Source organism: Acinonyx jubatus, chromosome A3, assembly GCF_027475565.1.
Source record: "Acinonyx jubatus isolate Ajub_Pintada_27869175 chromosome A3, VMU_Ajub_asm_v1.0, whole genome shotgun sequence".
In the NCBI taxonomy this organism is placed as follows: domain Eukaryota; kingdom Metazoa; phylum Chordata; class Mammalia; order Carnivora; family Felidae; genus Acinonyx; species Acinonyx jubatus.
Window position 1 is genome coordinate 12,127,471 of NC_069388.1, and position 13,393 is coordinate 12,140,863.

General features: G+C 51.9%; 1 protein-coding gene across 3 annotated transcripts in view; it reads left to right on the forward strand.

Annotated features, from left to right (window-relative positions):
- Nucleotides 1-2,649: 2,649 nt before the first annotated feature.
- Nucleotides 2,650-13,393, forward strand: part of PTGIS (prostaglandin I2 synthase) — a 40,565-nt gene continuing 29,821 nt past the window's right edge. The window contains exons 1-3 of one of the 3 annotated variants that reach the window (XM_053199839.1): nt 2,650-2,850; nt 10,950-11,073; nt 12,308-12,486. In XM_053199839.1, the coding sequence (XP_053055814.1) occupies nt 2,777-2,850; nt 10,950-11,073; nt 12,308-12,486 (377 nt within the window). In that variant the 5' untranslated portion in view covers nt 2,650-2,776. The remainder of the gene's footprint in view (nt 2,851-10,949; nt 11,074-12,307; nt 12,487-13,393) is intronic. The other 2 variants (XM_027046871.2, XM_053199838.1) reach the window with 2 other exon arrangements.

The window sequence follows — 13,393 nt, forward strand, 5'->3', positions numbered from 1 at the left end:
CAGAGCAGGGCCCTGTCAGGCCTCATGAGTCAGGGGACTTTGGAGTTTCCTGCCTGTTCTGCGAGACATCAGAGTTAGGATACTCTATGGATACGATACCCTATTAATAAAGCTAGAAAGCCTGAGGTGGAATAAAAGTGAGAATAATAATGTGAAGTGCCACTTTTGAAAGCTGACTGTGGGCGAGTACCGTGACAGGTGCTTTGGGTGCATTCTTACCTCGCAGGCTCCTCACCACGGCCCTGACTGGAAGGTCCTCTTAACTCGAAATGTTTCTGGCTGCATGTAAGAGAAAAGCTGGTTCGTGGTGTCTTCAGCAACACAGACATTTGATCATTTCTTAAACAAGAAGTCTGGAGATCGGTGGTTCCTGGGATGGTTCCCAGCAAAGAGGGAGAGCCCTGGCCGGCTCAGACCAATGGGAAGGAGATGGGGCCACCCCCCTAAACATGTGGGTGATTCCTAAATAAAATCGGGTTCCATTAGCAAGGAAGAGGCCAGGGGCGCCAACACATTCTTCTCTCATTGGTGTGTTCCTTCCCTGGAGGGGAGGGGGAAGAGAGACATGCCATTTGGGAGTGACTCAGATTGGGATGCCACTGGTTTATGCTCCAGCCTGGGATGTGGGGTGGAAAAGCTAACATTTATTGAGCACCTACTGTGTTCCAGGCCCCCTGCTGGGTGATTTCACGCTCCCATCAATTCATTCAGTCCTCACAACAGGCCTGTGAGGAAGGAACTATTCTTCCCATTTTTCAGATGAGAAAACTGAGGCCGAGCCCTGATCACACACACGGTGGGAGGCTAAACGGGAATAAGTCCTGGCAGCAGTTAACTTTCACTACTGCTCACTGTGTATCCAGCACTCTGAGAGGCGTGTCCCCTGGATTAGGTCATTTCTTCAACTCCACTCCACTGATGAGGCACCGTGGCTCAGGGAGGTGGAGCAGACTGCCCAGTTACACAGTTTAGCATTGGCCAGGCTGGGCTGTGAACCCCTCTGACAGAAGGCCGCCCCACAGTGCTCCCCCAAATTTGGAGAAAACCCTCCCGGCCCGTTCGGTGGCCTTTTTGGGATCGTTGGCTTTGTAGGCGGAGAAGCTGGATAAATAAACAAGAGGTTCAGGAAGTGCTTTTTGCCTCTTGAAATTCTGAATCCAGAGGACACAGAAGGTCATCCAGCTGCCATGACAGCCAACATTAAACAGGCAAATAAGTGAATCTCTAACATGATAGCAGGAATGTTAAGTACCATCAAGGAAAACAAACAAACAAACCAAAGCAAGAGAGAATGATGGTGTGAACACTTTAGACCAGGTGGGGAGGGAAGGTTTCTTTGAGGAGGTGACAGTTGAGCAGAGACAGAGGGATGGGGAAGGTGATGGAAGGCACCAGCTACGCAAGTGTCTGAGAGAAGATTGTTTTAGACAGAGGGACTATCGAGTGCAAAGGCCCTGAGGTGGAAGTGAGTTTGGCACATTTGGGGAAGGACAAGAGATGGGTGTGGCTGGAGCAGAGTCGGGGGGCATGAGGTCAGGGAGGTAAAGGTGGCAGGGGGCAGAAAATGCTGGTGCTTATAGGACCTTATGAGGACTTGGGGCTGTGTTCTGAGTGACGAGTGGGGTGGAGCCATGGAGGATTCTGAGCAAAATCCAGTTACAGGTTCTGACTTGGGTTCTAAGAGGATCCTTCTGTAGAGGGAGGGAGGGGGCTGAAGACAGGAGATGGGGGAGGAGTGACCCTTCTCCAGAGGCTACTGGGAAGAAGAGAGGAAACCTGCCTGGAGGCACCCAGCAGTGAGAAACAGACACAGGATTAGAATCAGCCCTCCACCCGGACTCACAGCATTCACCTGTGCCAAGCAAGGAGTACTTGGCAACCTTTTAGACAAGCTCTGGTCAATTTCTCACGCCTTTGACCTGTCTGTTCCCCGACAAGAAACTGGCCCCGGAGAGGGGTTAGGTTTCCTGCACAAGGTTTCCCAGGGTGCAAATCGGTGGGGGAGTGAGTGGTGAGTCTGGGTTGCCCTTAGCACCCAGGGGTGGTCTCTTGCAGACCTAGAGGCTGGCACCCTAAGCACCAGGCGATCTTGGCAATGGCCACCATACCCTTGAGCCCCTGCTGTGCTCCAGTCAATGGCTCTAACAGCAGTTGGGGAGGGGAGCTCAGAGCTGAATCGGAGCAGCTCCTGCAACCCCTTCACTATATTCCTGAAGGTAAATACGGGGCTGTGCCATCCAGCCAACCCCACCTGGCCCAGACACACGGGACAGAAAACTCCAGGCCCAGGGTGGGGACGGGGCCAGGAGGAGGAGGCTGGTGGAGACGGTTCAGGTAGAACGTGGGCCCCTCCCACCCCTCCTACTACATTCCCCCTTCGCCCCCACGTCACCCTCCCGTCTCCACCCCCTGCTCTACCCCCATCACCCCTCCGTCCCCCCCACCCAGTGCCTCCCTCCCTTCCCTTCCCTCCCCCACATAATCCCTCCCTCGCAGCACCCCCCTCCCACCTCGCCCGCCCGCCCGCAGCTCCCCTCCGCTCCACCCCACATTTCCCAGCCCCTTTCCGAGCCCGAGGTGGGGGCCGGAGCGCCGAGCTGGGGGAGGGGCTCCCCGAGAGCGCCCCGCCCCCCAGGACCCCGGCGCCGTCGTCGGGCCCGCCCCCGTCCCGCCGCGGCCGGGCCAGCGGGGAGGGAGGGCGCGCGGGCCGAGAGGCACCTGGGCGCCCGGAGCCCGCCCGCCGCCGCAGCCTCGCCCGCCCGCCCGCCGCCCGGCCATGTCCTGGGCCCTGCTCCTCGGGCTCCTGGCCGCGCTGCTGCTCCTGCTGCTGCTGAGCCGTCGACGCTCGCGGTGAGTGCCCTCGCCCCCCGCCCGGACAGAGGGGCGACCCCCGGCGTCCCGAGCCGCTCGTCCCTCCCCCACCGGCCGGCCCCTCGGGGCGAAGGGGCTCGACGCCCATCCGCCTCCCCACCCCGGGGGGAGGACGACGGCCAGGCCGCCGGGGTGGGGTGGGGGGGCGGTGAGGCTCCGGAGGGGGGGCGGGTGGAGGCCCGGGAAGTGGGCGACGGGGCTGGGGGACCCGGCAGACGGCCCCCGGTGCACACGCGCTCGGCTGGCACCTGCGAAGGGCTTTGTGGAGAGGGTCTCCGGGTGGGTGCGAGAAGCACCCTCCTGGATCCAGCACCTACTTGAGCCAAGCCCCAGGCTTTCTCGGATCCTGGGGGGTGGCCTTGATCCTCACCCCATTACACAGATGGGCGAGTTGAGGCTGGGGAATGCAGAGCCCTGGAACCACTTTCCATGGGAGGCCTCCCTCCCCCACCTGGACGAGGGGGTTGGGGAAACTCGGATCTCCCAATGCTCTGGTCCAGAAAAGGGGTCTCCCTTCCCCTGAGACCCCACAGCCTGGGCAGGGTAGATAGAACCCGCGCCAAACTTCTCAGCTTCCTAGTCCCAAAGGTTGTCCTGCTCCACTGAGAATCTGTGATTTAGGAGGAGTAAATCTCATACACTTGAAATCAGTGCCGTGGCAGTGAGTCCTTTTTTTACAAAATTAATTTAAAAAGTTAATCTGAGTTGCACATGGGATAGCTGAATGTATTTGACTTAAATATTTATCCCGTTATAGATAAGACTGAAGCCCTGCCCTTCCCTTCCCTTCCGGCAATTCCAGACTTTTCTTGTTGATCAAGGCTACGGCATAGCGCGGCCAGAGCAAGGCTGGAGGGGAACCTTCCAGATTTTTTAAAAAGTATGCCTTTTATTTGAGACTGGTTTTATATTTGGAAGAAAGTTGCAAAGGTTGTACAAAGAGTTCCCAAAGACCCCTCATCCAGTTTCCAAAGGCCTCCCCATCCAGTTTCCGCCATTGTTAACATTTAACATTATCGTGGTACATTCGTCAAAACTAAAAAGCCAACACTGGTCTGTTAAGATGAGCCAAACTCCAGACTTCATTTGTATTTCGTCAGCTTTTCCATCATGTGCTCATTCTGTGCCAGGATCCAGTCCAGAGTACTACACTGCCTTCCGTGATCCCTCTTCGGTGAGGTTGTAGGTAATACAGGGCACTGTGTGTGTGTGTGTGTGTGTGAAATGAGAGTGTCTGAAAATTCCAGAACTTTTCTGGAAACTTTTTATTTTTAAACAAGAGGTTAGTTCAACTTCCAAACAATAACTTCGTGATCTTTTTCTTTAACCTCCAGACACCTTCCCAGGTTAAATTTAAAACTATGTATTCGTTCATTTGCCTGAAAAAAATGAGGAAGAAAGAGGAAAAGTCCGCAAATAAGTTCTTCTGTGAAGAAATGAATTAGTCTTCCAAAGTTGTTAGGCTTTTGGGGAGACTCTGTCCAGGGATGTTTTCGGATCGCACATTTGCTTTTTTCACTGCGGGTTTTAGTTTTGATGTCCGTCCGTGTTGCTGCGTGGAGATCTGATTCATTCTTTTGATCGTCTGTGTAGTATTCCATGTTATGAATGAATGGCAAGTTTATTTTTTCCCTTTTTATTCCTGTCTCAACTGATGGACGCTTAGGCTGTCTCCAGCATTTTGGCTATTTCAGACAATGTGCTGTGGTCTTCCTGTGAGGCCTCCTGCTCTGTGTTCCCCCCGCCCCAGCCGATGTGGTGGCTATAAGCTACGTGGGTTCTGGGAAGCAGGGTCCCTGGGTGCTCAGCGTGTGGAAACTCTCAGCCTCTAGGAATAAGAACAAATTGGGTAACCGCTCTCTGCCTTAGTGTCTCAATCTTTAAAATGGGGATGCTGATGAGAATGGTAGTTGAGAATGGAACTTCTGGGTTAGAAGAAAGGCCAGTTAAACATTATTTTAGCAAATTCTTGCTGTAATCCAGAGAGCTAATTTATCTTTGAGGGTGAGTCGTTGATTTGTACACCTGGTGGCTTAGGAGGGTCAACAGTGGGTCCTAGGTAGAAGTATGGGTTTGGGGTCACTGAGCTCAGGGGCAGTTAGTTGGGTGGACCCTGGGGAGACCCCACAGGCACCCCAGTTTAGGTCCCAATCTCATTTTCTTCTCCTCCCATCTCAGCAAGGGGCACTCTTGTTACTCCCATTTTACAGAGGAGGAAACTGAGTCTCAGAGAAGCTAAGCAACTTGTGCAGGATCTGCCTGGATTACGCATCTGGGGTATAGGGGTTTGTAATTCCCAGGAAAAATGAATTTCCATGCTTCCCACACATTTTATTTTTAATCTGAACGCTCAAAAGTCTTAGAACCACATGATGGTAAGATAGTAAGTTGCGGCTACTCCCAGAAGATTCTTTTTTTTTAATGTTTATTTATTTATTTATTTTGGGGGGAGAGAGAGAGAGAGAGAGAGAGAGTAGGGGAGGGGCAGAGAGAGAGGGAGACAGAGAATCTAAAGCAGGATCCCCACTGTCAACACAGAACCCAATGTGGCGCTTGAACTCATGAACCGTGAGATCATGACCTGAGCTGAAGTCGGATGCTTAACCACTGAGCCACCCAGGCGCCCCCAGAAGATTCTTAAGGACAAATAATCAAGTGTTGGAAAAAGAGGTGGATGATGCTGATGCTGTGTAGACAATGAATCAAACCAGCAAGACCCCACACCTTCCTTTCTCCTCACTGACCCTTGAGGTAATGTTCATCACCCTATTTTACAGCTGAGGCCTAGAAGGGCTAAGCGACCTCCTTAGGGCCACACTGAAATTATATTCCCCATCCAGTCAGTTCCAAAACTCATGCTTTTCTCAGTAAAAAGAAAAAAAAAAAAAAGGGAACTTCAGTCAGTCAGCAACTGTCTTTACCTCTAGGTTTTTTTTTTAAGTTAAAATTTTTAATGATGAAAAATTTCAACTATACAGAAAAATAATAGTATAAGAACTCCCATGTAACCATCCCCTTATTTGATGGTTAACATTTTTACAAAAAATTACAGATCGGGGTGCCTGAGTGGCTCAGTCGGTTTAGCGTCTGACTCTTGATTTTGGCTCAGGTCATGATCCCAGGGTCATGAGATTGAGCCCCTCATCAGGCTCCACACGGAGCATGGATCCTGCTTAAGGTTTTCATTCTCTCTCTCTCTCTCTCTGCCCCTCTCCCCCACTCTCATGCTCTCTCCCAAATTAAAAAAAATTTTTTTTTAATTCCAGATGTTACAATATCTCTCCAGAAAATATTTCAGAATGCATGTCAAAAAAAAAAAAATGACAACCACAATTCTCTTATCCTGCCTCAGAATACAAAAATGATTAATATTATGTAATCTCCAGTCCAAATTCCAATTTTGGCAATTACAGCCAAGATTTTTAAACGCGCCTGGGTGACCGTGAGTGTTTTCTCTTGGGAGAGGTTGTAAGCTGGAATTAGGAGACCTTGGGTCAGGAATTAGGAGTCTGACTTCTGTGTCACTGGGGCTGATGACCTGCATGTGGCTGTCAGAAACATCCTTCCTGCTGTCCTTTTGGGCCTTGGTTTGTCCACCAAGTCTCACGTAGCCGATCTCCCATGCCCTGGCCACCCCACCGGGCTGCGTGTGTCTCTTTTCCTCTTTGGGCTTGTGCGTCTGGTCTAGAGAGCCTTGGAAGAACACTCCAGGTGTGGGGAGGTCACTGTGGCATCAAGTGACGGTTCCCGGTGGCTCAAGAAAAGATCTGGGCCCTTGCAGGGTACGGAGTTTCTGGGCACAGAAAATGTGCCTTGTTCCAACCCGCACTGACCAGAGGCCACCAAGTGGTGGCCCAAGGTTGGATGAAGCCCAGATGGGTCTGCTGTGTGCCACACACGGCAAGAGGAGAAAATTAGGGTGTTCCACGTGCAAACCACCAGGTCTCCGGCTTCTCCTGCAGAATGCGACAATGGACCATCCCTTGCTGGGGACTCCCTAGGAGAGCCCTCTCTCAGCCTTGCTGCCGTCCCCACCCCTCCTGTTGTCTCCCCAGTTTGCATCTGTTCTGTCACTCTGCTTGCCCTAACCATTGTCCTATGACGTTGGGAATTCTCCGAACCTTCTGTGTCAGTTACAAAAACAGGAAAACAAAAACTAGAGCAAAGTGGCCGCCTGCAAGGAGTGGGGGAGGGGAAGAGGGTTCATGGCCGACAGCTTGTGGGTGAACCCTGGGGAGGAATAGACGCTCAGGTTGCTGAAACCCTGCGGTCCCCCCCGTGCATCCTCCCAGAGCCTGAGGCCCTGAGCTGAGTTGAGTTGAGTGAGGCAATCCACTAACACGGCACAGCTAAATGATGCCGCTTCTGCTCGAACCAGAATGTGGACTGTGTGTATCGGGCACTTAACCTGCGTTGGGTCCCTTGATCCCTTTGGCAGACTCTGGCGGGTGGGGGGAGGGGCAGGTGCTGCTCTTTGAGCACCACCTGCATACGCAAATCATTCATCTGACACATATTTATTAAACGGCTTCTCTGTGCCAGGCACTGTTGTTAAGTGTTGGGGGTCAAGTGCCTATATTCGTGGAACTTCCGTCCAGTGTGGGTGTGATACTTCAGGGCACAAAGCTGGGTGCTGCCCATCCTTAACCCTCTCCCCCACTTTGCAGAGGATTGAGTGCGAGAGAGAGGCCAGGTGGCAAGGTTGGCCATGGAGTCTGTGAGAGGCGAGTGGGCAGTTTGGGGAGGGGCCCATGTGACGGGAAGTGGGGAATCAGAAAAGGTGTCTTGGCATCTGAAACCGGAGGGACAGGCTGTGTGGGCAGGAGCCGGGGATGAGGGGGTCCAGCCCTACCTCCCTCCTCTCCAAGGGCCTGGCCATATCTCAAAACAGTGAGGGTGTCCGTGGGCGAGGCTGGAGACCGCAGACCCCAAAATAGAGTCTCCTTCATCCCTGCTGGCTGACGGCTGAGTCACCCTGGAATGTGGCCTGGGCCCGAGCTGGATGCAGGGCCTAGGATCCAAGAGCCAGCCGGCTACATCGCGCGGGTCAGACTCCTGGGCTCCCAGCTTCCTGCCTTTGTCTGAGTCTCCTTGGGACTTTTCTGGGGAAAGATGAAAGCTGCCAGAAATAACACCTGGCTCACTGGGGAGCTCTGGCCGCAGCCTGGACAAAGAGCAGGGAAAGGAAGCCATAGCCCCTGCTCATACCCGCAAAGGTGTCTTAGAGGAAGAAGCCCCCCGTCCTGGAAGCGGGGGAGTCGGATGCTAGCTTCACCTCCACTTCCGTTGTCACGCTCCTGGATGATCTGTGTTGTGACTTTTTAAAAGCATAACCACATCACTTTCCAGCCCCCCCTTCCAACTCTCCGGGGGCTCCCCATCATATTGGGCATGGAAACCTGACCCTGGCTGCAGGTCAAATCCTGCCTCTCACCCCTACAGTCCACTCCAGCCACACTAGTGCCTGCTGTCTGGAAAGCCCCCCACCCCAGGGCCCTTGCACTCGCTGTTCCCACTGCCTAAATTCCTTCTCTCCCCACTCTGGCGCTCCACTCCCTTCTCATCCTGCTGGTCTTTGCTCACATGGCACCTCCACAGGGAGGCCCTCCCTGACCAGCCCTTGTCACCTAGCTCTCTTTTTTCTTTGCTGAGATATAATTCACACACTATAACATTTACCATTAAAAAAAATTTCCTAAATGTTTATTTTTGAGAGAGAGAGGCAGAGCACAAGTAGGGGAGGGGCAGACAGACAGGGAGATACAGAATCTGAGGCAGGCTCCGGGCTCTGAGCTGTCAGCACAGAGCCTGATGCAGGGCTCGAACTCATGAACCGTGAGATCATGACCTGAGCCGAAGTCAGATGGTTAACTGACTGAGCCACTCAGGTGCCCCTACATTTACCATTTTAAAGTATACAATTCAGGGGCACCTGGGTGGCTCAGTCAGTTAAGTGTCCGACTTCAGCTCAGGTCAGGATCTTGCAGTTGGTAGGTTTGAGCCCCACATCAGGCTCTGTGCTGACAGCTCAGAGCCTGGAGCCTGCTTTGCATTTTGTGTGTCTCTCTCTCTGCCCCCGCCACTCTCTCTCTCTGTCTCTCAGAAATAAATAAACATTAAAAAAAATAAAGTATACAATCAGTGCTTTTCAGAGTATTTGTAGGGTTGTGCCGCCCTCACCACTGCCTAACTCCAGAATATTTTTTGTCATTCCCCAAAAGAAGCCTGGAAACCTGTCTCCATAAGCAGTCCCTCCGTATTCTCCCTCGAGCTCTGGCAACCACTAATCTACTTTCTGCCCCTCTGGATGTGCCTTTTCTGGACATTGCATAGAAGTCGATCACCCAAGAGGTGACCTGTGTGTCTGGCTTCTTTCACTCGGCATAATGGTTTTAAAGTTCTTCCACACTGTGGCATGAATCAGTCATTCCTTTCTATGGCTGAATAATGTCCCACGGCATGAACATACCGTATTTTGTCTGTCCACTCATCAGCCAGCATCCTTTGGCCACTGTGAACAGCAGCGTGCAGGTTTATATGAACTTACGTTTTCAGCTCTTTGGGGTATGTTTATGTTGCTGGGTTGTGTGGTAACTCTGTTAGCCTTTCAGGGACCTGCCAGGCTGGTTTCCACACGAGCTGCACTGTTTACATTCCCACCAGAACTATATGCAGATCCCCATTTCTCCACATCTTTGCCAACAGTGACTATTTCTTTTTTTAGAGGAGAGCCATCTCCGTGTGAAATGGTGCCACACTGTGGCTTTGATTTGCATTTTTTCCCCAGTGCCTCACGATGTCAGGCGTCTTTTCATCTGTTCACCGGCCATTTGTGCATCTCCGTCAGAGAACTGTCCATTCACATCCGTCATGCATTTAAAAATCGGGTTATTTGTCTTTTCATCGTTCACTCGTAGCTCCTTTGTTTTCTTTATCACGCTTGTCACTCTCTGAAATGATTTTGCTTTTTTTTTTTTTTTTTTTTTTGCTTTTGTCTGCCTTCCCCTTATTAGTATGTAAGCCCCATGAAGCCAGGCACCTTGCCTGTCCCGTTCACTGCTGTAACCCCAGCACGTGGAGCAGTGCCTGCTTCCTAGTTACTATTCGGTGAGCGAGTGAGAAGAGAAGGGATGGCTTACTATTCACCAGACAGGGAGCTCTCTGCATGCCTGTGGTTCGGATCATTCTACGACAAAGACAGGGGTCCTAGCCTGGGTTTAAGGACCTCCCAGGGGTCCACCATGAGCAGTGGTCTTGCTATTTGAGGCCCACTTCGTGATCATGATTAGCTCTCCCTAGCGAACAGCCCCTCCCCCAGAGGATGGTGGGGCAGGGACAGCCAGGGGTCAGTGATGAGGACGGTCCTTCTGCTGCCCTTTGCCACTCAATCACTCGACCGTGTCTCCAGTCTCATCCTTTCTCTGTGGGCATGGCAGTGGGTGTGAGATGACCAAAGCCCTGTCCACGCTGGCTCAGGCAGAGAACTCTGTGTCCTTGTACTTCTGGGTTCTAGAAAGCTCTCCCACCCACAGGGAAAGCCCACCTCGATTGGATTCCCTAAGATGTACCAACATCAACTGGTCACCCAGCTTCTCCTCTTGGCCCCCTGCAGTCCCTCCTCTACTCAGCCGCCAAAAGGATCCTGTAAAAACTTAAGTCAAATCATGTCCCTGTGCAACTCAAAGCTCTCCCATGGCTCCCACCTCATGCAGGGAAAAAGTTAAAAGTCCTCACAGCTGCCTCCAAGGCTCTGCATGGTCTGACACCTGTTCCTGCTCTGGCCTCAACGTCTCCTGTTCTCCTTGGTCCCTCCACTCCAGCCATACTGGCCTCCTTACTGTTCGTGGAACACGCCAGGCATGGTCCAGCCTTAGGGCCTTTGCACTTGTTACTTCTGCCTGGCAGCGTCTTCTTCCAGATATCTATGTGGCTCCTTCCTTCACCACCTTCAGGTCTTTCTCCAATGTCCCAGGGAAGCCTTCTCCGCCCTCTCCGCTGAAAAGTCATACCCCATGCCCTACACTCTTTTTCTTCTTCCCTACTTTATCAAATAGTGATAAGTACTGTGGCTTCTGCAGGCGACCTGGTGAGCCTCCTCTGGACGTGGGCAGTATCCCGTGGTTGGGCCATGCCTTGGAATTTGGAAAAGATGCTGCCAGCTTCCTCACCAGGATGAAGGAGAAGCACGGTGATATATTTACTGTAAGTGCCTCATGTGCGTCGAGGGAGGGAAGGGGGTGAGCAGGTGGGCCTGTCGTCTGGTGTTCACGGATTCCTTCTATATCCTTCCGTACCCTAACCTACCATCCAGTGGTCTTGCCAATTTTCCATCCATTTTCCCATCCAACTGTACAGCCAACACTTAGTAACATCCATTTCCTTCTTCCCAGCATCAAGTGATGCAGTCATTCAGTGTCTATGAAGTTCTTGTTCATCCTTCCAACTGACCTCTGTCCATCCACTCAACTTCCATCCATCCATCCATCCATCCATCCATCCATCAACATCCAAACAGCCACCACACCCATCCACCTTCAGGCATCCTTTTGGGTTCCACCCATCCAACGCTCATCCTTCGGTCCTTTTCCCCAGTACCCACTTAGCCTGCTGCCACCATGTTCCCAACATGCATCCACACTTTCAGCTTCCATCTAACCTCCTCATCCATTCATCTTTCCATCCAACATACATTCACTGATATCCTTCCATTTACCCAACAATCCATCCAGTAGGATTTCTTCTTGGATTTTGGCCTACATTTTGTAAGAGAGTTTGAGTAACATGACTCCCAGATCACACTTTGGAAACAGGGCCAAGGCAGTTGCGTGGGTGTTTAGAATTGTGTGGCCACTCCCCCACACAGACATTTGAGGGAAAATCCCCTTTCCTTTGTTAATTACAGGATTACAGCTCTTTCTCTTTTCCTTACCTTCTTGGGCAGCAGGTTACATTCAGGGCTCGGCCTCCCAAAGAAGTGGGTATTTCTGGCACATTCGCTAGCATTTATCCAACAGCATCCACTCATCTATCCACCTGTTCTATCCAGTCTCTCCACCCATGATACGCACAACACCCATTTGCTGCCTTCTGTGGGCAGACTCTCTTCCGGATGCTGAAGATACGACAGTAACCAAGATAATGATGGCAGGTGCTGAAGAGTGAGGTGGTTGAGAGCCCGACGTTTGCTACCGAAAAATGCTGAGTGCCAGTCCTTTCTCTACTGTGTCTCAGCTGTGTGATCTTGAGCAATCCCCTGCCTTCTGTCAGCCTCAGTTTTCGGCTATAAGTGGTCCCCACGTCACAGACAGTCGTGAGGAGTGGATGGGAGAACACTGTCTGTGAAATGTCAGGTCCTGGCACAGGGTAGGCCCCTGACCACTGAGAGCTCCTCCTTGATGGCATTTCTCCTCGCCTCGTCCCTGCTGACTTCCCACAGGTGCTGGTGGGGGGCAGGTATGTCACTGTCCTCCTGGACCCCCACTCCTATGACACGGTGGTGTGGGAGCCTCGCACCAAGCTGGACTTCCACGCCTATGCTGTCTTCCTCATGGAGAGGATTTTTGACTTGCAGCTCCCACATTACAGCCCCAGTGATGAAAAGGCCAAGATGAAACCGTGAGTGGCTCAAGGTGGCCCCTGTGGGTGGGTGGGGAGGGCGTGATCTGCCTCTGCCTGCATAGCCCAGGTGCTGAGTGGCTTGAGTTTGTGTCCACACCAGGTATCCGGTCAAGACATTTGTTTTGAGAAGACAGACACAAAGGAAACCAAAAAAAAAAAAAACAAAAACAAAAACAAAAAACCAGCCCCAAAGAATGAGGCTGAAGAAAGGCTCTTCTCATCTTTACTTCTTTTAGGAGACAGGTCTGATTTCAGTAGGAGGAGGCCAGGGTTTAGGTCAGCCAGACCGAGAGTCAAATCCCAGCTCCCCCACTTCCTAGCTGTGTGACTTGGGGCAAATCCCTTGCCCTCTCTGGGCCTCTGTTTCCTTGTGTGAAAGGAAGGGAGGTGGGCGGGGGGGGCTAATAGTTTCGAGCCCATCCTCTGTGGTCTCATTAGTCTTCATGACAATGCTGGAGGGTGAGTAACTTACAGCCCCACTTTATGGATGAGGACACTGGGGCTCGGAGAAGACTTGCCCGAGGTCACACAGCGAGGAAGTGATGTAGGTCCTGAAACATAAGGAATAATTATATCAACATGAGGACGTGTGGGCACATGTACTCTGCGTTCATTACTTCTGCAAATATCTGAGGATTTTCTATACACTGGTCTAGATGCAGGGGGCCCAGCATGATGCCAACCACAATTTGAAGATGCCAGTCATATGCCGGGTGTTTGATAGCAACACTTACATCTCTGTGCAATCCATCTACCTCAAGAGGTAGATATTTTTATCCTCGTTTTACAGGTGAGGAAACATACTCAGGAGTGAAGTGACGTGCGTGTTCCATCACTGGTAAATGGCACAGCTGAGATTTGAACCCAGGTCTGCAGACTCCAGCTGAGGTGCTGAGGAAATAAG